This window comes from Chenopodium album, chromosome 22 (genome assembly GCF_948465745.1).
Source record: "Chenopodium album chromosome 22, dcCheAlbu1.1, whole genome shotgun sequence".
Lineage (NCBI taxonomy): Eukaryota > Viridiplantae > Streptophyta > Magnoliopsida > Caryophyllales > Amaranthaceae > Chenopodium > Chenopodium album.
The window spans coordinates 30771209-30798161 of record NC_137855.1 but is presented as its reverse complement, the minus strand read 5'-3'; the positions used below and the strand labels follow the sequence as shown (position 1 = coordinate 30798161).

The 26953-nt window shown below is 33.6% G+C and overlaps 4 protein-coding genes across 7 annotated transcripts; 3 read left to right on the top strand and 1 right to left on the bottom strand.

The window, feature by feature from the left end:
• Positions 1 to 155: 155 nt before the first annotated feature.
• Positions 156 to 2990, top strand: LOC145603425 (peptide methionine sulfoxide reductase B1, chloroplastic-like). The gene is made up of 5 exons (XM_081659320.1): positions 156 to 416; positions 1817 to 1928; positions 2009 to 2074; positions 2178 to 2375; positions 2670 to 2990. The coding sequence occupies exons 1-5, from the start codon at positions 230 to 232 to the stop codon at positions 2707 to 2709; spliced, it is 603 nt and encodes a 200-aa protein (XP_081515446.1). The 5' UTR covers positions 156 to 229; the 3' UTR covers positions 2710 to 2990.
• Positions 2991 to 3070: 80 nt separating this feature from the next.
• On the bottom strand, positions 3071 to 15370 carry LOC145603424 (SH2 domain-containing protein B-like). Of its 4 annotated transcripts, none has more exons than XM_081659315.1 (13): positions 14954 to 15370; positions 13124 to 13297; positions 12454 to 12663; positions 12287 to 12376; positions 10001 to 10078; positions 9519 to 9683; positions 7961 to 8329; positions 7254 to 7531; positions 7003 to 7165; positions 5683 to 6035; positions 5069 to 5146; positions 4887 to 4970; positions 3071 to 3404 (listed from the first exon to the last, which is right to left on the bottom strand). In XM_081659315.1, the coding sequence occupies exons 1-12, from the start codon at positions 15101 to 15103 to the stop codon at positions 4943 to 4945; spliced, it is 2136 nt and encodes a 711-aa protein (XP_081515441.1). In that variant the 5' UTR covers positions 15104 to 15370; the 3' UTR covers positions 3071 to 3404; positions 4887 to 4942. The 4 variants fall into 4 exon arrangements, with proteins under 4 accessions (XP_081515441.1, XP_081515442.1, XP_081515444.1 ...); XM_081659316.1 differs by having other exon boundaries at positions 5692 to 6035; XM_081659318.1 differs by lacking the exons at positions 3071 to 3404; positions 4887 to 4970 and having other exon boundaries at positions 5683 to 5947.
• Positions 15371 to 21983: 6613 nt separating this feature from the next.
• LOC145604174 (uncharacterized) lies at positions 21984 to 22908 on the top strand. The gene is made up of 2 exons (XM_081660119.1): positions 21984 to 22277; positions 22375 to 22908. Exons 1-2 carry the CDS (start codon positions 21984 to 21986, stop codon positions 22906 to 22908), a joined length of 828 nt encoding a protein of 275 aa, XP_081516245.1.
• A 1292-nt stretch (positions 22909 to 24200) lies between these two features.
• LOC145604173 (uncharacterized) lies at positions 24201 to 25441 on the top strand. Its single transcript, XM_081660118.1, has 3 exons — positions 24201 to 24551; positions 24621 to 24852; positions 24933 to 25441. The coding sequence occupies exons 1-3, from the start codon at positions 24201 to 24203 to the stop codon at positions 25439 to 25441; spliced, it is 1092 nt and encodes a 363-aa protein (XP_081516244.1).
• The last annotated feature ends 1512 nt before the right edge of the window (positions 25442 to 26953 follow it).

Below are 26953 nucleotides of genomic sequence, written 5' to 3'. Positions count from 1 at the left end.
CTCAACCCGACCTCATCTAACGCGATCCAAATAGCCGGAATTTTCACATCTATATACAAGAAATCACATAAATAATGAGCAACTTAGAGAGACGTGGCAATGTTATAACCAGTATTAAATCAATTCCATTCATATATTTCACCCTTACATTTTCGTTTTCTATAAAAAAAACAAGAAAATTAAATTTATTAATTGACTAGTTTGTTCTTAAGAGGGTGGCAAACTAGCAATGGCTTCTCATAGTTTAAGTAGTTTAAGCTTGAATACGCTAGTATCCTCAAAACCCCAATTAAGATTTCTTCCAAAATCAACCAATTTATTAACTTCCAATTTAATAAACAAATTTTCTGGAAAAACATTAGCAATTCGTGCAATGGGTTCTTCTGCTTCTTCTCCAAAACCAGACAGTATTCAAGGTTTGATTCTTTCCACATTTATTTTGTCCTGTAATTTTTAACATAATATTCTTTTGTGTTATTGTTTTTGTTTGACAAGATTATAAGTTAGAAAGACACTACTGAAAATTTTGAATTAGGATTAGCATAGTTATTAATGTATATTGAGTTGAAGATTTGATTTTTGTTATTTTTTGATGTATATATATTTTAATTAGGATTTTCCCTATTTTATTGTATTGTTATATTCTTGAGATTGCTGTAAAATAATTTGGGAATGATTGATTTTGTGATCATGATATATTGCTGTGTTATTAACTTATTAAGATTGCTGTACAATCCGTTAATCAGTTGGTAATTTTGTAACACTACAGTGAAGATACAGAACACATGACCTCTATGACTCTATGAGAGTTACATGCTACATACTCTTTTGTCGCGCTTTTAGATATAAACTACTTCTTCAATGTCTTGATAGCTGATTTATTAATTTGGATCGTGCACATTTTTTTTGAAAATATAGAGTATTGATTCTATTGTTTCTGTATTATTGGAACATAACAATTGGTAGCTATAGTTAAAAGCTGAACTAGTGAATACTTTGATATATAGACAATGACGAATGATGCCTTTAAACTCGAAAAAGATGCTTCCTACAAGTATATGTTTTTGAAGGGACTCTTATATAGAAATGGATTTAGACAGCCGTAAAAGTGCATAAACCATTACTTCCAGTAATCTAGATAGTCTTAACCATTATTGTTAGTTACTAGGTGTGGAGACTGAAAAAGAACTTGGAGCAGCTATATATATCGCCATTTACTTTAACAATCTTATATGATTATCTAAATTAGGAGTTGTTTTGGAATTTTCTCAAAATGTTGCTTGGCAGCATGGTTTCAAGAGATATCTATAAGAATCTGAACTTGGTTATTCAAAATTCATTTAATTATTTCTGCTGATTACAATCATACTGCTTTTATAGCCTACCATATGGTGGCCTATGGAATATGCAATTACTTTTATGCTTGACATGCCTCTCTATTCTCTACTGCTGTCTTTGATTGGGTTTTGATGTATTAACCATGTTTCATGTGTTTGGTTAGCATTTACATAGTAAAGGGAAGGGAGTGAGAGAGGGAATTCGAAAAGGCAAAGGAGAGGGAGAGGAGGAGTGGCCTGACCTTTCCTTCCAAATCTTTCTAACATTTGAAGGATTTTGGTTTATTAGAATGCCAAAGTATATGGATTTTGCCATTTTCCTCACTTTCCCAATCCCATTTAATATGCAAATCACAGAAGATGGATCCCTTAGCCTCCCTCCCCAGTTCTATACTTTCGATTTTCTTGTCTAAACACAGCTTAAATATTACATCATGGGTTTCTGATAAGTAATTGCATTTGTTGGGTTTCTTTTCCAGAGACAGGCCAAAAAGACTATTCTTCTTTAACTGAAGAAGACTGGAAAAAGCGCCTAACCCCAGAGCAGTTCTATATATGTCGTCAAAAGGGCACTGAACGTGCTTTTTCAGGGTAAGGTTCATTTGAAGATAAGACTACTGTTTTCAGCTGACACTTAAAATTGCCAAACTTAACTTTCTCATTTAAATCAGGGAATACTGGAGCACAAAAACACCCGGAACTTATCATTGTGTGTGCTGTGACACCCCTTTGTTCGAGTAAGTGCTTGCTCTCTAATTCTCTATGAGGTTTCTGTAGATATAATTGGCTGCTGAATGATCATATCACTCATAATTTATAATGTATAATTGTTGTGTGTAGATCATCTACCAAATTTGACAGCGGGACTGGTTGGCCATCCTATTACGCACCTGTAGGAAACAATGTTAAGAAAAAGATGGATTTGTCAATCATCTTCATGCCCCGAGAGGAAGTACTATGTGCAGCTTGTGATGCTCACCTTGGACATGTGTTTGATGATGGTCCTCCTCCAACAGGAAAACGTTATTGCATCAACAGGTATGGTTTATCTATGTTTAAGCGTGTTTCTTTCTGGCTGAACCTGGCTAACAAGATGGTCAGTTTGCTCAATTCATTATGAGTTTCAGGTCATGGAATCTTTTAATAAACCAATTATTTTCCGGCATTGTGTTAAATTTTGGGTTAGGTTTATTTTATTTAGGATAGGTGAAGTTATCTTTGATTTCTGACTGTAAAGCTTTATTAGATGTCTAGTTTTGCGTGGTCTTTCAGTGACATCAGTCCGTTGGATGACTTTTAATTAATTCTGTGCTCAATGATTTCATCATGCAGTGCTGCACTGAAGCTTAAACCGAAGAACACCTCCGAATGAGGCATTGAGCTGATTCAGAACTGAGAAAGTGGCTTGTACACTTGAGCTTGTTTAAGTCTGCTTTGTATATCCTCGGGTTGTTGGATTCAAATCGAGTACAGCTTTGTAGATATAAGACTGTTGAGAAGCATGTTTTATAGAAAAACAATGATTTTTTTCTTTTTGGAAGGCATAGAAAAACAATGTTTATTTACCCATAAATTTGTGAAATTGCTGTAAAGCTCTGAATTAGAGTGTGTTGGCTGATTGTGAAAGTATGGAACATAGGATTTTTTGTTGAATTTAGGTTGAATCAAATCGTACTGAAAAAAAAAAATGCTAAAAGATGTTATGCTCCTTTAGTTTTAATACAACATTCTGAATGCCGGATAATTTCTGAAAAATATTCTACTAACATATTCACCAAGGCAAAACTAGATTACTTTGAGCTGAAAAAAAAAAAAACACTGTACTGAAATCACAGGTTTGTCTGGAGCTCTAGCTTCGCAAATGTGCATTTCTTTTATCATCTGCCCTTTGCTTTGTACCAATGTCAAGAAACTGCAATTAAATTTAACCTAGAAACGAAGAAATTGGAGAAACCCTCTTGAAAGAAGTGCACTGTAACATCTGCTCGTATTGCTTTAATAGTTAATGACAATAAATCTGGATGGGTGATGGAATTCGTCCTATATTCCTGTACTAAGAACTCATATCTGCGACATAATTAACTGATGTTAGAAAACTAAAGTAATGAACTTGGACAGATTCAAAACAAACTAATTAGAAAACTGAAGCGCATCACAGTGTATCAAAACCCTCTAATCCGCCCAAGAAAACAAGAACTACTCGTGACCATGTACAAGGGGAAAAAACAACAAATATAATGAAATCCTTATCGAAGGCCTTAGTGCAAAGAATACACATAAAAAGGAATAATTTCCCAGAGAAAGGCAGGTTGTTATGTGTGCAACAACGCATGTACTTGATATATATGACATTTTAGAAACTTAGAAAGTTCGAAGATTTCATATAATGGATAAAAATGATTAATGGCAGATGTGAGATAAATGAGCATAGTCAACATACAAAGCAAGGTGATGGGAAAAGTAGAGGATTCTGCTCCTTATCCTGTCTATTCTCATGTTCCAATTAAAAAGAGCCAAGTCCATCTATCATCACCACGGTTTCTTTCTTAAGCGTGTAAAACCCGGCTTTAGGGAGCCTCACACAGTTGTCATTGCTGCAAGCACTAACTACAGAGGTTGAGCTGTGGCGAATGGCAGCAAGCCAAAACCCACCAAAGAAGAGAGGGAGTCCATCAAATATTTACGAAACAATTCTTTAGACAAAAATATTCAAACAACAGGGTCTATTGACTAAGATCCAACTTATTTACAGGCCCCCAACTGCCAGACCACAATTCTATAACAAAATTGTGACCACTTCCATTCTGACACAAGCTTTAGGCCAATAGTGTCATTGCTGATTTATGGTTTTCTTTTTGTGTTTTTTTACTTTAGATTACTGTGTTTTTCTTGTGAAGGGAGGGGAGAAGAGAAGAATCTCTCAAATTACATTGCAATGTGCTCCATTGAAACTAATTGACCTGAAAAGACAGAAGAAAGTTGAGACACTACAGACACTATATCATTTTAAGGACAATAGATTTAGAATAATTACACCTGAGGTGGGACATTCCAAAGAACATCAAGTAATGTGGTCTAATCATTCTAATGTACAGAAGTCCCAATTATTTTATGTAGTTCTCTACAGCTGATGCTTAACTCAAAAAACCCTTCATCCCATTTATGTAGTTGTTACATAAGAAACAATACATTGTTAGTGGATAGAAAGGGAATAAAGAGTATAAGGTATTGTTGGGATGCAGAGAGAACAAGATACGACGGATAAAGGAGAGAAAAGGGAAAATTAGTATTCAAATCATCGACTTTTATTTTAAAAGTTAGTGTGAAGTTTATTATGGGATGGACTGATGGAGGAGTGCCACGCAAATAAAACCTCATATTTTATTTTGCTAAATCACAATCAGCATAAAGCCAAAAGGGGTGTATGTTAGTTTTTTCTACTAGAAATAATCAATAATTACACTTAAGAAACAATACTGCATTACAAAAAGTCACAAGTGCACATAAGAAGTTTAATGCAGAAACTAAAAGTAGGAACAAGAGGCTTACTCCAAATGAAATGTGTCTGTAAAGCTGGGAAATATTTACACAAGTATAGTGACAATTTAAATGGTCAAATCACTCCTCGTTATCCTGGATCACACATGCCCATACAGGTCATCATCATAATAAATAAAATCTAGCCTCAGAGAATATGAATAGACATAAATGTCAGGGGAAAGATCATATACCTTCCTACTCGAGATAGCTCCGGTTCAGACAAAAGCAACTCCTGAAGTGGCTTTTGATTTGTGTCAAAAATATCAGAACTGTTGCAAAATAAAAAAAAAAAAAAAAAAACTATAAAAATTGGAAGTCCAGGTCACCTTCAAATATTTTAAAGTAAAAAAAAAGAGAAAGAAAGAAGATGATATCAATCCAAGAAGTCTTATAAGTAGCAATATCCCAGACAGTTTTAGGAGAAAGGCCGTCTTCATATATATTACTCTTGACAATTATTTGTAGACTAGTGGAATATATCATACTAATCGAAATGGACTGATTCAAAATGGCCATCTGTTCAACAAGTGGAGATAGTCATGATTTTCCATTTTTTTTAAAAAAGGAATTATCTCATGGTGAAAATAATAGGAGAGTCATCGTCTTGCTAGTCGCACACACAAGCATATGACATTTAACTTCTTGATTGATGCACAGGACAGTTTATTTTTTTTTAATTTTTAGTTTTAATTTTAATTATGTTTTTGTTTTTTGTTAATTTTATTGAATAAAGGAGTATGCAAGCAAACAGCATTGTTCAGACATAGAGAAAAGAGGATGACAAAGGTAGATGATAGTAAATTACCAGAAATACCTGTAGTCCAAAGATAGCTGCCTATGGTGCAAAGAGAAATCTCTGCCAACATAGGATGCAACTAAACTACCTGCATCTGGATGAGGCCAACTTCTGGTTGTTGGAAATCTCAAGATGAATGTTCCAGGCTCTTGAAGTCCCTGCGGACTCTGAAGGGCATACTCCACTTCTTCCTTTGTAACAAATCCTTCAATCCACTTTGGTGAGATAGAAGCCCACAGTGCATTGATCCCATGTCTTGATATTGTAAATGCCACTGGATACAACCAACGCCACAATTTATCAAAGTCATCTTTGGTGAGATACTCATTGCCTCCCGAAATTCTCCTCAGAAAATTCAAGTCCTGCCATGCCAATTTATGCTAATAAGTGATCTAGTGTTATATGAACCAATTGTTGCTTATGGCTAGAAGCCAAAAAAAATGGTAAAAAAAAATAATCATAAAACATACAACAAAACACTCAAAACAAACTATAACTTATCTTTACAAGCATAAAAATGTTTCCGTAGAGACGTTCATTCTGCTTTCATTTAGGAAGGAGCAGACAGTTAGCAATAAATAGTTTTTGTAACTTACACATTGTACATAATCTGGAGCAGCATTCTGGGGACTAATGGCTTCAGTTTGATAAGTTTGTGAGTAGCTATATAAGTGTATCTAGTTGGAGCAAGAAAGTTTAAGGAACATACTATAGGAATTTCTGCTTAAAATCTATATATCTCCTCAGCAAGAAACGAAGTTCATGTTAGCGCACAACAGTTAAAAAAAAAAAGTTCATGCCAAAGAAGACATCATCCACAGGGTGTTCAGAATCTTCAGATATCTTTTTGATAATATTAAGGGGTCGTTTGGTTCATTAGGGAAGTGTAAATTCCCATGAAATTTCAATTTGTGAGAAATAAATTCTATCATCAAAATCATGGGAATTCAATATATTTGTTTGGTTAAGAATGGAGGAAGTAAATTCCCATGGGAATTTCAACTTACCAAGGCGGGGTAAGTGAATTCCCATGTTTTGTGGGAAGTCAAAATTCCGATGAATTTTCATTGCCCCCAATTTCACTTTTTTGTGTCAACCAAACAAGAGGGTGAAAATGAAATTCATGGGAATTTTGACTTCCCACAAAATATTTAGCCAACTAAACAAGGCCTAAGATGCATGAGCAGATTTTCTCTTGGTAACATAACATAGGCAAAAATTTTGTATATTTATAGTTTATCATATGTCCTTGTACATATTTGGAGGCTATAGCTAGGTGACAAAACTTAGTGTAGCAAAGAACTCAAACATGTCAAAAATAGGAATTACCTGTTGAGTGAGAGATCTTGTGCTGCAGCTAGCAATCCTCATGAACTGTTCTTCTATCTCAAAAACAACATTGTCCCATTGAACTCGATGACTATTTTGTGAAATCAAATTCCAAGCTCTTTCTCCTTCCTCCAGCAGTTTTTTGGCAATCATAATTTGGTGCCTAAGGGGAAATGGAAACAACTTTAAGTACCAATGGCTGATTACAAAGATAGCTTTTTCATCCATCAAACAACTAATCTAATTATTACCTATGGTGATCACATCCAGAAAAGAATGAGACCTTTTCAGCCATTTCTACCATTTCTTGCTCAGAAGCATATAACGAGGACTCCTTAAGCATGATTGACCTTTCAGATAATCCTCCAAGGCAATATCTGAAAATTGTCAAATCTGAAGTGAGGTCTATGTTGCAAGTAAAGCTCTTTGACTCTGTATTTCCTGCGCCAGCGCTATCTGAATCTGATGCAGAGCTATCTATTTCTCCATAGTTTTCTTGGATACTCTCCAAACTGGTCCCTACTACATTCTGCACATTGTATTGGAAAATAAAGAAGAAGTTAGTGGATGGAAGACCCCACCCATATGAGAAATAGGGCTTTTATATAGAAACAAAATTTTTGGAGAATCAGGGTTTTTATTAAGGGTGAAAGGAGTCACCATTAGTAGTATAAAGAACTCTAGCTTTGTGGATACGTATTGGTAACAAACACCAGTATGAATAACACATAATGGACCTTAATATGAGGCATTATAAATGAGATTATAGATACCATGAATAAGCATATCGAGAGGAATTGTATGATTTGTATCTCATAAATTCAACAGTAGTGATAATGAAAGGGATGATCAAGCTATCATGATTGTCCAGGAGACATATTACGTTATGCTGATAAATATGCTTTAAGATTGTCTGAACTCAGAAAAATAATATGTATTTCAAGGAAAATCCAAGGACCTTAGTTGCAGACACGTTGAATGAGTTGCCTTCTTCATCAAATCTTTGCACCGTAGACTCAGCCTTAGTGTGTGGCAATGGAGTATCTTGTCCTGATTTCTTTCTCTTTAATGGAGGATTGGGTATTGCTTCACATACAGGCTTCTGATGTAGCTCTGAATGCCCAATACCATTTTGAGGTAAGCTGGATCTATTAAATAGATGAAAGCCTGATGACAACTTTTTCCATGTGATAGTAGATACCTTGGTGTTGCACGACTTTAGGATGCTGCGAATTGGTGGAGTAAATGCCTCGAAAAATGGAAATTTTCCCAATTTCAGGAGATGAAACTTAACACAGAACAGTTTATTATCACATTCGGATGACAGCTGCAGAGAAGATAAGGACAGTCAAATGAATCAATTGAACTTCAGAAAAATCAAGATCGGATTCAGTCCTAGAAATAATTATAGAAAATATAAAAAATTAAGAATACTCAACATAAAACCAACAAAAGATGTTCATTGTGGAATGTATAGATTAAACAAAATAATAATAATAGTAATAATAATAGATGTCTACACATTGTGCAATTACCACTGGATACATTCAAGGGAAATTATCACTGATACACCCCATGTTTGGGCTTTTATCAATGATACACCTTTTAAAGTTTTAATTATTAACGGTACACCTGTACTTTCATCTAATTAACTTAAGTAAGCAATCCGTTAATTAAACGTTAGTAATAGGTTAATGACTTGCAATCTTGACCAATTTCAACTCCCTCCATTTTTTTCCCCTCCTTAGTTTCCCTCCTATAATTAAAGTAACTCACCCTCCTTTGTCATTATATAAACGAAGCCCCCTCATTTGCTCTGATTTATGAAGCTTCTTCTTCATTTGGCAAATTTAAGTACCAAATAAAGAAGGAGCTGCATAAATAAGAGCAAATGAGGTGGCTTCATTTATATAATGACAAAGGTGGGTGGGTTACTTTAAATATAGGAGGAATATTAAAAAGGGAGTTAAAATTGGTTAAAATTGCAAGTCATTAACCTATTACTAACGTTCAATTAACGGAATGCTAAATCGCTTATTGTAGTTAATTAGTTGAAAGTATAGGTGTACCACTAATAATTATAACTTAAGGAGGTATATCATTGATAAAAGCCCAAACTTGGGGTGTACCAACGATAATTTCCCTTGTTTAATATCTTGCTCATATGGAGCATTAATTTACTGAGGAATGGCTTTGGCAGAAGTGTGTAGCAAGTCTATTCCAAGGAAAATGATAACCTCAACTATCAAAACTTCATTGTCTAATCTTTCTCAGATTTTTAGAAAAACATTAAATTAAGTGCAACAGTCTGAAAGATTATGCACAAAACTCAATTTTGTGTGATACTACCTTCTAAAGCACTTATTAGAACCTAACAAGGATATAGACATAAGCCTAAATAAAAAGCAACTCCCCTGTTATAAATCTAAAAAAAATAACTTTGGTAACCTCAAAAGTTCACTCTTAAATGCACGACACATTCAAATGGCAAGATAGTATATTTCAGAATATCATACTCGAGTTAGGTTCAGTTGAAAAGATGCACGTCCCCGCAATAGTTTGCTGGGTTTATCATCAGATGGAAATTCAAGTCCATTGCAAGTTGTCAAAAGGGGAGCTTCACCATCTTTTGATTTCTCAATAGGGGCCCGATTATTAGCATAGATAAGCGATGCAACAACCTGAAAAGATTATAATATGTAAATGCCAAGTCACAATATGCAAAATGGAGCTTTTCTAATTGTACATTGAAAAGGGGCTAATATAACATAGAAGAAAGAAAATATCGGAGTCATATATTAAGTGGGCCTCTTATTTGCATATACACATTGATGTAAATAGACTAGCAAAGATTTTCTTTTGTTTCTATGTAAGTTGTTAACTAAATACATTATATAAAAAATGCAGAGAACCACGCACAAAGATTTTTTCTGTTTCTATGTAAGGTATTAAACTGTTAACTAAATACGTTATATCAAAAACGCAGAGAGCCACGCACCTCCAAATCCTTGTCCACAAGCTCACCAAAGGCATCTAATAGTACGACATCTGATGAAAACATTTTGCGACAAGAACCCTGTCATAACACATGATAGATATTAAAAGTTGGATAAAATTTTGGAAACAAAATAAAAAGCGATGTGATCATAAATCATTCAATTTAAGAGTCATCTCGTTTCCACTCTCTTTCTCCTTGTCCCTGTCCTCATACCACACTCTCTCTGACATAGGAACCTTAAATCAATGCCACCATGGTACACGATTTGACATACGATAAGGTGAGGGAGCACAGAGCCACAGAATGCTACCTCAGACCAATTAGGAGGCTGGGTCCTACACAGACAAATAATCATGTATATGTACATGTATGAGATAGTATAGACATACATGCATATAAACAAACATGCTGGGATCAAAAAGCATCGCTTTTAGCGCTTGGTGCTTTGAAAAAATGCGCAGCAAAAGCACTGAATTGCATGCTTCTTGGACCCCCCGGCACGTTTTGCTGGCGCTTCGCTTCACGTAGCACTTCAAACGCGCCTAGGCACGCTTTGTAAAACTAAGCAAACATGTGTGCAAACATATGTATATTTACATACAAGTATAAGTACAACATGCATGAATGCGTGTGTGCATGCTGATAAATGATTAAATGAATGTCTATTATTTCTGGTCATCTTAAAATAGACTACAAAACACTAATCCTTTGTATAAATAATAACGCGTGTCCGTCCTCCCCCCCCCCCCCCAAAAAAAAAAAAATGTCATTTAGGCCCTTTTTGGTTGGGAGGAAATGGGAGGAAAAGAAAAGAAAGGAAAAGAAAAATAAGACTTCCTATCTTTGGTTCTAAGAATTAAATGATAGGAAATGAAGGGAAATGGAAGGAAACTCCCTTCACAAAATCTTCCCTTTCCTTTCCTCCCAAACTGGAGGAATTTGAGAGGAAAGAAAGAAATTACATCTATGAAGCTTAAAATTAGCTTTCCCTTCCCTTTCCTTCCTTACTAATGACATACCAAACAATAGACTCCTCTCTTTTCCCTTCCTTTACTAATATCAAACCAAACATTAGATAAGATAGTTTCTTTCCTTTCCCTTCTCTTCCTTTCTTTTCCCTTCCCTTTCTTTCCTTTACTAATATTGAACCAAACAATCTAATAAATTGTAAAACCTGCTGCTAGATTCGGTTATATGCTTATATTTAATATACGAAATCTGAGTACTATACTTCAATTAATGCATTAGTATGTAGACATAGCATTTCCCAACTGATCGTTCCTACTATCCATATATTTTGGTGTTTCTAATACAAAGATTTATCAAGGTAGTGTAGAAAAAGGACGGAAGGACATGAGCAATATGGTGCTGGGTTTCCCTGACAAAATTGTGCCCCCAACATAACCCAGGTCAAGAAAAAACTGTGACTTGGAACATGTAAACTAGTTAATAATACAAGAAGCCAAGCCACAAGCAAGGTAACATTGTGTTACACTCTATAGGACTTTACGATGGTGAAATCTAGAAGATCCAGAACAACAGACAGACAGTTTCATCGATTAAGGACAGGATGACAAAGTACTGCAAATAATCTCATCATGTCAAGCCTCTTTTTAGTTATTAGTTATTACTAACTGCCAAGATGTCAAGTGATGAAGCTATCCTGCACAAAAATAAGAAACAAGCTTGCTTCTTTGGATCAAAAATATGGCTTATATAGAAGATATTATCAATGAAAATTACTCCATGTAAGAGGAGAGGGAAAAAAAGACCTTTCTTGGTTTACTGGAGCTATATACTCTTTTACTTATTTGTCTACTTTACACACACTAATATAGCAACATGATTGTCTCTCTCTTTTTTTTTTTTTTTTTTTTTTTCCCGGTCTCCGTAAATTATTCTATTTATTATAAGTGTCCTCAATTTCATTTTACATTTTACTATTTGAATTTGCAATTGCAAGTCCAAGCGTGTGCACTCTACACTTGCATACATTAGAATGATCACGTTCTATTAAAAATGAACTCTTTTCATTACATAAGTAATTTAGTGCACACAAACATCACCACTTACAACCTTATGTAGGTTTTACAACATTGCAAAGAACATTATCTTTGTTTTCATGTGCAAGGAATAGGGGACTAACAAGTAATGAAAGAACCCCATCTTACCACAACTTCCCAATCCCCGTCAAAAGCAAAAATAAAAAATAACGCAGAGTCATAGAGAATAAACTCAAATGAGTACAATAACCAAAAGAGGAAATCGAGAAGGATGTTAGTCAACCTTGCCGCCAAATATTTTCCATATGCCGTCACCTTCCAATTCGACATCAGAAACAGATGAACTATCAATACATAGACACAAAGGAGGATCCTGCAGCATGTAAACTTGATAAATAAGTTTTACGTAGGTCTTGGACCCATAATAAATGCAAAATTAAAGATACAAACCTTAGCATGATGGTCCTCAATAGAATTTGTAGAAGGCAAAACAACTGCATTGTATACATAGCCATCAAGATCCTTAAATCCTTTGCGCACACCAGATAGAGTCACCTTCTTGAAACTCCGAAGATCAGCCTGCCTGGCCATTAATGAATCTAAAGGCCTTTCACCCACTACCTTTCCTTGAAGATAAATGCGTATAATGCTGCTATACACCTAAGATTGTAGACAAAGAAGACAAGAATATTAGCTGGAAATCACATATCATATTAAGTGGACAAACACAAAGAAGACATAAAACAAATCCAAATCAATGTGACTATTGGATACGAATGAGTAATAAAAGGAAACCGATCTATTAACCAAACTATGTACAGAAACCAAACGGCCAAACAAACTGCCAAATCACAAGAATATAGGCAAAGAATATTAAATTGTCTCAAGAATTTACTAAAAGCTAGACATCAGATGTATAAATCTCAACCAGAGAGAAATCTGCATCAAACAAAAAGTCGAAGCTAAATTTAAGTAACTTCTCCCCTTACCTGCAGCAATTGCCTGACATTATCAAAACATTTTACACAGGAGAGCTCAAGCAGCTCTTTATAGTCTAACAAAAAAAAGACTTGGTTTACACATTAGCAGTTTACTAGGTAATATATGATTTGTCACATACCTGGCATCCAATATGTACCCATTGTCCTAGAGGAAGCTCCACGTTAGAAATAGCAACTTCAGTGGATGATGCAGTTTCCCCTGACTCGGAAGATTCTTTTCGCAACAAAAGTGAAGGAGAGAATATTAACCTTTTGTCTTCACTCAAAGAAAGAAAAGGAATTTCAGAGTGTGACTGCACATAAAAAGCAAATTGCTTCAGTCGGTGTTATCGTCTACTACAACTCCATTGAAGACAAGTCATGAACAGAAGCACCATGAAATCTTTAACATTGGAACAACCAGCACTTTAAAGTTCTAACCTAGTTGTGGAGAAACCTTTTGTACTTAGAGAATGATATCCTTCTTTCTCAGGAAGCATGAACTCATAAAACTAACTCTTGTTCAACTCAGTTTAATAATTGATTTACTCGATAAGAATCAGTTTTTACAGCCCAAATTAGTTTTGGTAAGTTAAAATAAGTAATTGCATAGAGAAAAAACACAGATAAATCAGCTGTACTAATTATAAATCAGTTTCAACTAGTAAGAATGAGCAGGTTCATACAACAAAAGCACTAAAAAATCACTCAAAATAGATTACTGAGTAGTTCATTAAAAAAAAGTGAACATAACAGTACGTAAAAACTTATGAACGACTTAATGAACTATCTCAACCGTCAAATTTTCAGTTCCAAACTATCCTCATTAGGGTCGTACAATATAGAACCTCTTCTTATTGGTGTAGAAAATATTACAAAATATTAGTAATTGAACTCTCAAAACTATGTCGCATTTATAAATCCAAAGTCAATTTAATATTTTCACATTATCTATCACTTACAGTTCAACACATTGTCGCTTGTCATTTTAAACTACCTATGCAACTATTATGTGTGCATTACTGTAATAAAAACACGTTAATGAATAAACGAATAATTTTTTTTTCCAAAGGGAAGAACTCTGCAAAAAGCCAAAAAGAGAAAAAGAAAAGAAAAAAATTGACACAGAGGACCAGCAATTTTGATAGTGCAAAATGACATCAAGGATAATAGAAAGTAAAAATAAGGCATGCTCATGAACAAATGCAAAGCGATCAAAATAAGTACAGATTCGAATGTACACATGCATGTATCACCAAAAAGTTTCACCGCCTCCATGGCATATCTCAGCCAAGGTGTCAACCTTTCATCCCGATGTTTGCATGCATAACCCTCCCTAATGTAGAATGGAAATTGTACTATGTATAAACTAAGCCTATGCAACATCATGATTTTCTCAATAAAGCAAGCAGCAAATAAATAAAACTCTCAAGTAGTCAAGAACTCAAGATAACTAATAAAGACAAGACACAGTCAAAATAATTATATTGGACAACACATAACAGAAATTAACAAGCCAAAAATCACAATCAAGGCATCACAAAGTTGTCTTTAAAATTCCTCTAGTGATTATAATCAACAATGTGGAGTTGTGTCCATCAAACTATTCATCATTATTATAATCCAAAACACAAACAACTACTTTGATGACATTAAGTTGTGAAGAGAGCCCAAAATTGCACTAATGTAGCCGAGATCAACCCCGGGTCTTGGATACCACCTCGACTTTAACCAACTAAACTAATTCGCATTCATTTATTTAATCACAACAATAAAGTTAGAAATACTCACAAAATTAAACTACTAAAGAGTAAACTAAATTGTCCAATAACACCTAAAATGAGGATTATGCATATACATATAAAGGTTAATCATAAATATCGTTCACTATCATTTCAATCAAGAGCAAAATATAAACCAAAATGCCCCAAAAATAACAAGAATAGGCTACAAAAGTTACAGAATTTCACCTGGTAAAGAATTGTGGAAGGAAAAGGAGTAGAACTGTGAAGAAAAACCCAGAAACAGAGATTAAAACAAGTCTCATTTTCACCAATTTCAAAGCTTAGATCTTTCAACAACGAGTAACCCAGATTATCAACTGTTTCTTCAGAACCCATCGGTTAAGTTTGATTTTATTTTTTTCCTCTTTGTTTTCAGTCGATCAGAATTCAAAACCCCAAAAAACTTTAATTTTTGAGGGTTTTACAAATTTGAAAAAAAAAACCCACAAAAATTGAAACCCCAAAGTTTAGAACTTTGGCAATTGGCCGGTAAAAGAAGGGAGCAAAAGTGTTGGTTTCTCTCTCTTTGGGAGGCAGCTTCATTCAGGGCTGTTAAAAACGGTTGTTGGGTCCTTGTTTTTGTTTTATTTTGTTGTTGTTGGAAACTTGGCTTGGACTAGGAGCCCCCAGCTAACAAACTTTCAGTCTGTTTTGAGTGTTATTATATACCGACCGGAGTACTAACACTCCCTCCGTTTATAAATACTTGCTCCACTTTTATTTTCAGTCATTTTTAAATCTTTGCTTTGTTTTCATATTTGGAAAACTTTAACAATATTAAATACATTCTCCTAATTAGTCAACTTAACATAAATCATATTTTATTAATTTCACATTCTCTCTCCTCCAATTCTCTTAGGGGGCGTTTGGTTCAAACAATGGTATGGGTTTAGAATGAGGAATGAAACCTAGGTGGTATGGGGTTGGAACTTGATACTTGATTTCATGTGTTTGGTTTTTATCTAGGAATTGTAGTTTTCCTTTTAATTTTAAACATAAAGGTATAAATATGAGCCATACCCACCTCCCCCCTTGGGTTTCAAAAACCTATACTTTGGGGGTTTGAGGTATGGGTTTAAAAAATGAAATTTCAAGAAACAAACACAAGGTATGGTTTTGGTCATTCCAAACCCATACCTTATACCTAATATGCTTGAACCAAACACCCCTTTATTGTTTTTTACAATTTTTTTATTCTTCTACTTACCCAACTGCCTTCATACTCCCTCCGTCCCATAATACATGGGATGTTAGGTTGCATATGTAGTGTAAGAAAACCACAAATGGGTTTATTTAAAATATTTGTTTATTGTATAAAAGATTCTCTTTTGTATTTTTATATTTTAAGAAAACAACAAGTAGGGTGGGACTGGGGTAGGTGATGATTAGTGATCTCATTCCATAAATAGTAACGTGTGAAGTATTGTGGGACGGACGAAAATGAGAACTTTGTCAAGTATTATGAGACGTAGGAAGTATTTTATTATTTTCTTTAATTTCTCCTAAAACTCCGCATATGGAAAAATGAAGCAGGTATTTAAAAACAGAGAGAGTATATTCCGCAAACAATGTGAAACATTGAAAGTAAATATTTTTTAAGGTAAGATGAAAGAACCCATAGAATCGGCCTAATTTATGGTCAACATTTGAGAGTAGAGGAGCAAGGATCGAAAGGTGTAAATCCTCTATTCGGTTTCATTGGCGGATCCAGGATTTCCGAGGTGATGAGTCACCAACAATTATTGATCACTTGTGAAAAGTAAAAATTCTTTTTCCAGATCTACAAATTCTTTTTCCAGATCTTGTTCATAATAAATTTCAATTCAAAATTTATACTATGTATAAAAAAAAAATTATATTTCGCCAAATTGATTTCAATCCAAAAATAGGACACAAAAATCTATATTACAACCAAATAGTACTTAAAAGTTCAATCTTACAAGTCGTATTACAAATAACTTACAAACAAATAGTACTATAAAATTATTACATTAACTTTATGATTTTTTCCTTATTGATAAGTTTTGGGGAAAATATTAAAATTAGTTGCACACATATAGGATATAAATATAAGCAAAATTATTAATTAAAAAATTAAGATAAATTAAGAGACTGGTTATTAAATATAACCGCTCTCTAAAATTATAAAATATCTTTGTAAAAAAAAAAAACTTATAAATATCATGAAAATGCAATAGCAGCATCAAAGGTATTTTTTTTTTTAAAAAAAAAAAACAATAATAATACTGACATCATTAAAGGTCTTGATAGCATCAAAGAGACATGTTATTTTAATAACGGTTCTCTTTATTTAATTAAAAAAAATGAATATCAATTTTATTTAATTTTTTTTTAACTGGTGAGTCATGTGCACATGAATAAGTCCTCCCATGTTCGGCTACTCCTAAGGAAATGTAGTTGGTGGGGCTCGAACTTGTGACCTCAAAGTCACAAAATGGTTTCCCCACCAACTCCACCAAGCTTGCTTGGTACGTACTCAAATACTAACTTTGACCAACACTTTTTGAAAATGGTTAAAAACAAATTTTATCATGAAATTTTGTTAAATATTTTCTCCGTTCCAGATTAGATTTTAATACGATTCAAAAACTCTACTTTGACTCACTTTTGGGATTTATAAATAAGAAAAAAAAAAACATAATTATATGAGATTTTGTTGGAATCCTTTTAATATGTATTTTCAAAATATCAACTTTTTTTCATTTTAATTGATTTATGCGGTTGAATTTATGCATTGACAAATGTGATTAAAGAAACGAGCCATCTAAATTGGAAGTAGGTATTAATATAAAATTTTATAATATCAATTGGAGTAAGTATGTATTAATATAAAATTTCATAATATCAATTTTCTTAATTTTTTTTTTTACAAATATTTAATCATATATATCTAAGGTCAAACTAGTGTATTGACATGTGTGTCAAGTTTGACTGTGTCAATTATTCAGGAACTGATGGAGTGCATGTATCTTTTGTTTTTTGTATTTTCTTAGAAAAAAATTGGTTGATTTCCTTTCAATAATCCCAACTTTGGATTATTATATTTATTATGGAACAAATGCGTCACGTTTGATTGTGTCAATTATCTAGGAATGCAGGGAGTGCATCCTTTGTTTCTTTATTTTCTTAGTTTAGAGATTGGTTGATTTTCTTTTTATAAACCTAACTTTAGATTAAAATAATCCCAAATTTAGGGGTTCTTATATTTATTATTAAAACCTCAATTTTGACTTTGTTTGAATAAGAGCTCATGTGATTTTTATAACTTTTTAGATTCATGTTTAGAATGGGGCCGACTTATGTTGATTGTTGGCCAAGTTTAGTGTTTGATTACAAAATATAAATTTGAAATCAACCCCATTTGATTGAGCATACTTTATTGAGTTGGTTTGTTTTAACAATTTTAGAGAACAGGGTTTTAAAGTGGGCACTTCATATTTAATCCAATATAGATGCAATGGTCAAGACTTGCAAGTAGAGGATAGAGAAAGAGAGATACGTGAAATGCTTAATTACTAGGAAATTTTGCCAAGAATAATACCACCTTTCAGCCATCTTCCAAAATAGAACAACCTTTAGGACATCTCAAAATAACACAACCTTTGACATAAATCTTCTTTAAATGGAACAAAAAAATTGGTAACCTATTTTATTGGTTCCATTGACCAAGTGTCACATAGTGATTGATTAATAATTTTTCTTTCAATTTTAGCATTTTAATTTCTTAAATAATAATGATTTTTTTCTTTTTTTAGAATAAACTTAATTTCTTTTATTAAAATCCCCTGCTCCCTTGTTGCTGTTTCAAACCAGCCACCAACTCTAACCATCAACCGCTTAGCCTGCTGTCACCACCGTCATTATCTCCTCTAACAGTGGCGTCGGACCACCGCAACACTCGCAAGCAGCTGCCACAACATTCCTGCTCGTACCACGATCAGCAGCAGAACCGCATCAATCTCCCCCTCCTAAATCGCTGCCCTTCCACAAGACTACACCATCACCAAGGCTGTGAACTACCGCAACCACCTCTCCACCAATTCTCATACCGACAACAGCCACCAATTTGAGCGGCCACACACAACATTATCCACCAATTCAGCCCCAAATTGAATACCCTTCAAAGCGGGCGCTTAATATCTCGAACTAGTTGGGCCGCGCGAATCGAAAGTCTGAGCGCATTTTTTAAGGAATCGAGGGAGCAGATGAGATTAAATGCGAGTTTTTTTTATAGACGACGGAAGGGGGGTAAGAGATGATTTCTTCGACGGAGGTTTTTGCGAACAGGATATCCATTGTTATTGATGATGGTATGACAATGAGTGAGGAAGTTATGGAAGAGTCATTGAAATTAATGTAGAAGCATTGCTAGGTGGGGACTAGGGAGTGCTAAAATCTGGTATGGATAAAGGAGGGGTGGTTGAGATCGGGGAGGGGAGGTGGGGCCAAAATTGGGGACAGGGAAGGGATGGGTGTCGGAAACAGGGACGGTGGTCGGACGTTGGTGGTTTTTGGTGGGGGAGGGTGGTCTGGGTATAGGCATTTATTTAAGGTTTTTTTTTTATTATTACTTAAGTTTTTTAAAGGATTTTTTTTTAGTTTTTTTTTTAAAAAAATAATTGTAAAAAAAGTTAACCTATTATATTGTGATGCGTGTCGAGAGTTGACCTATTAATTGTAAGAAAAGTTGACCTAAAAAAAGATCGAGAGTTGAAGATTAATAAGGTTTCAGACTCGATTCTTCTATGGTGGTTGTTGAGGTTAGAGTTCTTCATAATTGGAGAGAATTACCATTGTTCTAAGATTTTGAGGAGAGAGCGAGAGAGAGCAATTCTTGGTTTTTTATTTTTTGTGAAGAACATGAAAAGAAATAAAGGAACAGTGATAAAAGGGGTACTAAGCCTATAAGGGCTTGATCGGAGTATAATAAGGCGTTCAAAATTTTGGGAAAAAAAATTAGAAGGAAGCAGTGAATTTTCAACGCGTTATTATTTTTTTGTTGGGTCGTTGCATTAGCCAATTTACCCATGGCATTAGCTGATCTAATGTAACGGTTCTTAACAACCGATGTATTATTAGCTCTTCCCATTGAAGTTTAAAAGAAGGATCTATCACATTAGCCTAATCTATTGCGACGGAGATAAAAATGGTGTATGTTGCATTAGCCTGTCATTGACTATTACATTTGATAAAAAAAATGTAGAAGTGATGATGACAATTATAGGCTTAAGAAAAAGACGAAGTCTAACACCTTAGAAATTTTCTCCTTTTGAAATACATGTTTTGCGCTTTTAACAATACGAATAGGAAAAAACTAAGACATTACTTTCACCATAATAACGGCTAAGACATTTTATCAAAGACACACAACCGAAGACTTTTCAAAACCTTAGCTTTCAAACCAAGTCAAAGTCCATGTAAAAATAAACACTAAGTCTAATTAAGAGCCTGTTCATATTTACTGAACTGAGCTGAACTGAACTGAACTGAACTGATTGGAGCTGAACTGAACTAAACTGAAAAGTTAAAATGCATAAAAATATATGAAAATGTTTATGAAAATTAATGATAACTCTGTATTTTAAATTATTATATTTTAAATTATTATATTATTAAATTTTTATGTATTATATTTCAAATATATATATATATATATATATATATATATATATATATATATATATATATATAGATAAAAAGAATTTTTCAATATTTTACTGTAGTCTTATGCTACGGTTTCTCAAACAAAAAAAAAAAAAAACCCTACTTTCTTTAATTATAAAAAAAATCGTTTCTTTAAATTTTCTCTTGAGTAACCAATTTCAGCGATCCCTCCTCTCAAGTCTCAACTATCAAGGAGCAAGGTTTCTTTCAAATTTCTCGAGCGAATTACTAAATTTTTCTGCTAAACAAGGTTTGATCTAATCCCTTTAATTTCCATGCCGAATTATATTTTTGTGGTCTAAGTTTGTTGTGATTTGTTGTGGATTTTAACATTGAATTAACTTTAATTGTCAAATTTTGCTAAACCCATACCCAATGTCGTTTTTTTGTTCTTGAATATTAATGGAAGCCATGAAAAAATTATGAATGTAGCCATGAAAAAATAAGTATAGATCCATTAGTATTTGCATTTGGTGTTGTGTTGCCATCGTTGCATGTTCCACCTTAAAATTCAATATGCTACTGTTGAAATTCACATGCTCTGCTTCATGAGAAAATTGGGGAACGTATCAAATCACAACATGGCTAAAAGTATTTGTGCTCTGCTTCATGTAATACGGAGCATTAGTATCAAATTCAGTAACAGTGAAAGAATTAGTGAAATTGAAAATCGAAAAATTACATAGCATAATGATCATTATCGGTATACTTGGGTAAACCTTCGACTTCTTCAATCTGCAATCCTTCATCTATTGCAGATTTGGTATGATCTTTCTCTCTCCAAAATGTTGTCTTCGTCCATTGAAATTAGGGTTTTGGAGCTTGAATTTGTGATTTCGTTCACCGCGAAATTGCCTTAACAGAACCCCTTCCATTTGCAAAACCACCCCACTCGCAAAACCACTCTCTCAACCTCTTGTATTGCTCGCGAAAAGAAGGCATACGAATTCCCTTAATATTCATCTGCTATTCTTGTATTATTGCTTGATGATATATGCATTTTTTTGGGTTGATTGAATTTTGGTTTATTGTTGAGAAATTTGGAGGTGGTTTTAGGGAAGAGGGATCGGAATGGATGGTGGTTTAGAGGGAAGGGGCTGCTATTTGGGGTTTTTTTTTTTTAATTCTTATTAACTTTTTTTTTAATATTTTTTTCAATAGAAATGCGACACATTTAATTAAAAATGTACTTCTTCCGTTTCTATTTAGTTGTAGCGTTTAATTTAGGTACATACTAGCCTTCTTTCAAAAAATAAAAGGTACATACTAGCCTACTAGGTAGGTGCCGTGCCATGCACGGTAATTTTTAATAGAGTTTATATTTTTATATTAGCATTAGATTTAATTATAAATAGTGAAGAAAAAAAATGTCAAATAAACAAATAACTGCCTTTGGGTACACTAACAAATATAAAAGGTCTTGATTGACCAGACATGTATTTAAAAATTAAAATATACATTTGTTAATATGCATATTTTTTTATTAATTTGACTTTCACTTTGGATGTTGTTTAGCCATATCTTGTTTGCAATGAGTACCGAACGGGCATCTTTCACTTCGGATATTGTGACCATACTTTTGGGAATTCTGCCGGACCATGTCTCCCCAGCTGGTGGGAAAACTGATTGGGATGTTGTTGCTAGAACTTTAAACACCCGAACTGGAAAGAACTTTACACCCGTTTCTATTATGAATTGGTTCACGAATATGAAAAAGAAACACAAAGCTTGGAATGAATTAAAGAACTGGACTGGTATTGGATGGAGCAATAATAATTGCCCTGAAGTTGATGTTCATTCTGAAAAATGGCAAGCCTTTGTTAAGGTATTTGTTAACTATTCTTATTATTTAATTTGTATATTATAGACATATATTTTTCCCTTCAACTAATATACTTCTGTAAAACGTTATCTTTTTTCAGCGATATAGATCCATAGCAAATACTTTTCTTAAGATTCCATTAGAGAATGAGGCGGAATGGGATAACATTTTGATTAGTGGGTATGCAAAGGGTGATAGATCTTTTACACCAGCATCACTTGGGATGAAACTGAAACAGAAGGAAGTTTTGAGTGTTGAAGCTAAAGCATCTTGTGACTCTGATAATGATCATGAAATCGGAACCCACAACAATGACATCCAGGCTTGTATCGTTCCTAGTGAAACAAAAAAGCGTAAAGACCTTGACAATCAGCCCTCTAGGATATCTAGTAAAAGGTCCAGGGAAGAGGATATTGATGCATGTCTTGATCAATTGAAGCGATCCTCTCTAAGTCAATCTTCTAAACCCAAAAACCCTTTTGATGAAGTTCTCAATATCTTGGAGTCTATGGGGATTGTTGAAAAGTATGGGGAAGCCTTTGTTGTGGATATTCTTGATAGCTTTCGTAGTACTCCCGGTGCTATCGATCTTTTCACTCTTTGCGTTTTGATGGAGGGAGACTTCATTTCTTAAGGAAATTGTAAACTTGAAGATGATGCGTATAAGCCAGACACTTCATTTACTTCATTGCTTGAGGAAGGATTCTATGAAAACTAGTATTTTAAGTTGAAATAATTGTGTAACTTTATGGCTAGTTTTATGTTTATGATCATATTTTCATTATGGATTTCAGTTATAACTTATGTTTGTGTAATATGATCGGATGATTTCGTCTAAATTATTTATACGGTTTTTTCACCAAATGCCCTTGAACTTTTCAAAAATTCACCAAATACCCTCAAGTTTTTCAAAATTCACCAAATACCACCGACGTTTGTTAATATTCACACCGTGACCTCCTGACGTTAAAGTTCCGTTAGCAATAAAATTTAATTCACCAAATGCCCTAAATTTGTTAAATAATTACACAAAATACCCTTATTTTTAGAAGTACAACGTCTAGTTTGAAATTTAAGGAAACTAGCCGTTAGTTTTGATTCTCAACCTTTTTTTGCATAAATACTCGATACTAAGAATCCCTCTTATTTTCTTAATCACAAATTTTTAACACCATGAGTTATTAATCTAAATCCCCCTCCTTAATGTATGAGTACTTTTGTGTAAGAGTTGCAAATAAATCATGTTGAGAATCAAGATTGAAAACTCATACATTGAGGAGGATGTTTGCAACTCTTACATAAAGTACTCATATATTGAGGAGGATGATTTAGATTGATAACTCATGGTGTTAAAAATTTGTAGTTAAGCAAATAAGAGGGATGTTTTGTATCGAGTATTTATGCAAAAAAAGGTTGAGAATCAAAACTAACGGCTAGTTTCCTTAAATTTCAAACTAGACGTTGTACTTTTAAAAATAAGGGTATTTTGTGTAATTATTTAACAAATTTAGGGCATTTGGTGAATTAAATTTTATTGCTAATGGAACTTTAACGTCAGGAGGTCACGGTGTGAATATTAACAAACGTCAGTGGTATTTGGTGAATTTTGAAAAACTTAAGGGTATTTGGTGAATTTTTGAAAAGTTCAAGGGCATTTGGTGAAAAAACCGTTATTTATATTATGTGTGTTTGTATTAACTTTTGTTACCATTATGAGTCCAAGTTATTTCTTTTCAATTCCTCGTTTTTTTAAGCTTGTCTAAAGCAATTTGCAATAAATGTTTTGTCGGTTATGTAGAATATGATGATTTGGTAGAAGAAAGTTTGACACGTATAACATTGCATGAGCTAAGGAGATTGACGTCCCAAGTTGAACGGATACCTTTGCATGTTGGTGGGGAAACTGGAAGTCAATGGATACATAGGATGCTGACAGGCCATCATAATTTGTGCAAAGAACAACTTCGGCTTAGTAGAGAAATATTTATAAGTCTTGCTAATACTCTTAGAGAACAACAATTGTTGAGAGATGGTAATGGTAAACATGTAGGCATTGAGGAGCAACTGGGGATATGTTTGTACATGCTTGCCAAACCTGCTTCCGTTCGTGATGCTGCTAAAAGATTTCAACACAGTATAGCTACTATTTCGAAGTATTTCCACGAGGTATTAGAGGCATTGCAGACATTGTCAACTCAAATAATTCGACCATATCAAAGTTTGAATGAAACACCTCCTGAAATTCAAAATAACAACAAATACTGGCTTTTCTTTAAGGTACTTATTCACATTAAATTTACCTACATGTATAATGTCCATGTAATGACCATATACTTTTGTTCGTAGGATTGTGTTGGTTCCATAGACGGCACCCTTATACATGCAGTTGTTGCAGATGCTGTAGGCAAGGCCTTTAGAGATCGAAAAGGGGGCAAATCATGGAATCTGATGGCTGTGTGTTCACATAACATGTTGTTTACTCACATCAATGTAGGTTATAAAGGCAGTGCACATGATACAACTGTTTGGAGGCGAAGTTTAGAAGATGCAGTAATGGGATTCCCTCATCCACCGTCTGGTACAAACTAAGTTACATTGCGATGAATAAGATAGAAAAATGCATTACTTTGGTTAACTAACATTATGATTGTTGTACAGGAAAATACTATGTGGTCGATTCAGCGTATCCTAATACACTCGGGTACTTGAGTCCACATGGAGGACCTGATGTGAGGTATCATTTGCCTGATTTCAAGAGAACAGGTCCTCCACGAGGAAAGATTGAGCAATTCAATTACTTACAGTCTTCTTGTCGAAATGTAATTGAGAGGATTTTTGCGGTTCTGAAAAATAGGTGGAAGGTTCTACAACCTAATTCGATGCCGCAAATGGACTTTTGTTATCAGTTGCAAATAATCGTTGCTTGTTGTACTCTACACAATTTTGTTCGTTTACATGAACTAGGGATTCCATTCACGCACCAAGTTGAAGTCATGGGACCAACAGACGATCATACTATGTACGATGATAACAGAAAAGCAATTATGGATATTGTACGAAACCAAATAACTGATCAAATATGGGAGTCAATTCAGAGGAATGCTGAGGTAATGGAGCAACTTAATGAAGAAGAAGAAGACGAAGAACTAACTGATTATGAAAGCTAGTAACTGTTGTGTAGTACTCTCATTTTGTCAATAAGTTCAACTATAAAAAAAACATGTGACCATTTTGAACGACGAATATAATTTAAAATCTAATAAATGAAGTGAAAAATTGCATACCCACTAATCAAAATGTTATCCCAAGTGAAAAATAGAAGTAATTAAGTTAATGGAGCAATAATAACATTATTATTGTTATTATTATTGTTATTATTGTTGTTGTTATTATTATTATTATTATTATTATTATTATTATTATTATTATTATTATTATTGTTATTGTCGTTGTAATATGCTAAAACATCTAAAACAAAAAAAATAAGAATTGAGCTGAACTGAACTGAACTGAACTGATTAGAGCTGAACTGAACTGAACTGATTGGAGCTGAACTGAACTGAACTGAACTGAAAATAAGTAAATATGAACAGGCCCTAAGTCAAACCAAGTAAAGTAAAGTCAAACCAAAAGTGAAACAAAGTCAAACCTACAACTTGAATCCATTACAGGCCCTTTTAAAACCAAACCAATTTTGAAAAAACAATGTTAGTCCCAATAATAAGCAATACTTATTCAATAACTGAAGATAAATCACATGTACAAGTAGACAAGATAAACATGATTCTCTCTTCGCTCAATCCCCAACATGAATATGATGCATCTTCTCTTTAAATTGTCCCTACTACTCATTATAGGGCCAAGATAAAGACAAGACCAAACACATACACATTACAAAATTAGCAAAGTTTAGTACATAAATGTAAAGGAAACACACTAGCATTAATACATCATATCATCATCAAAAATTACCTTTAGCCCCTGAGCTCAACACACATTCAATAGCCACAACGACATAACAATTTATTTATTTTGGTTATGCATCGAACGAGTTCCTTTGCTCAACTGCTCTATAAAAGGGGACTAGCAACTAGTGGCGGAGCCACGTTGGAACACGGGGGGATAGCTGTCCCCCTATTTTTTTTTTTTTTTTTAAAAAAATCGATTTACTCTAACTTAAACTGATGTGATGCAGTAAATAAGAAAAAAAAATAGTACATATACAACATGTATCACAAAGGTAAAATATGGTCTAGTGGTTGGTGGGCTTTAAATTTAGGCTTGCTTCCATATTAGCTCCCAGGTTCGATTCTTTACCCATTCAAACTCTTTTTTAGTTCTTTTTTTTTTTTTTGGACATTATTTTTATTTCATTTTATAGTTTATATACAAAGTGCTCCCATTTAACTTTTTTTTTTTTTTTTTTTTTTTTTTTTTTTTTTTTTTTTAACCAGTTTTGGATTTCATTTTATAGTATATAATTTATATATACAAAGTATTATAAGCTTCAAACTTCTAACTACTCTCATTTAACTATTTAATCAAGTACCTCCGTGTTGATAGTGATTACTAATGTGTTATTCAACTATTTGTAATGAATACACATCTCCGTATTTTTTTTAATCTCTTTAATGATGTGTGCCTACATTCTATATTTTTTTAATTGTTTGGAACTAAGT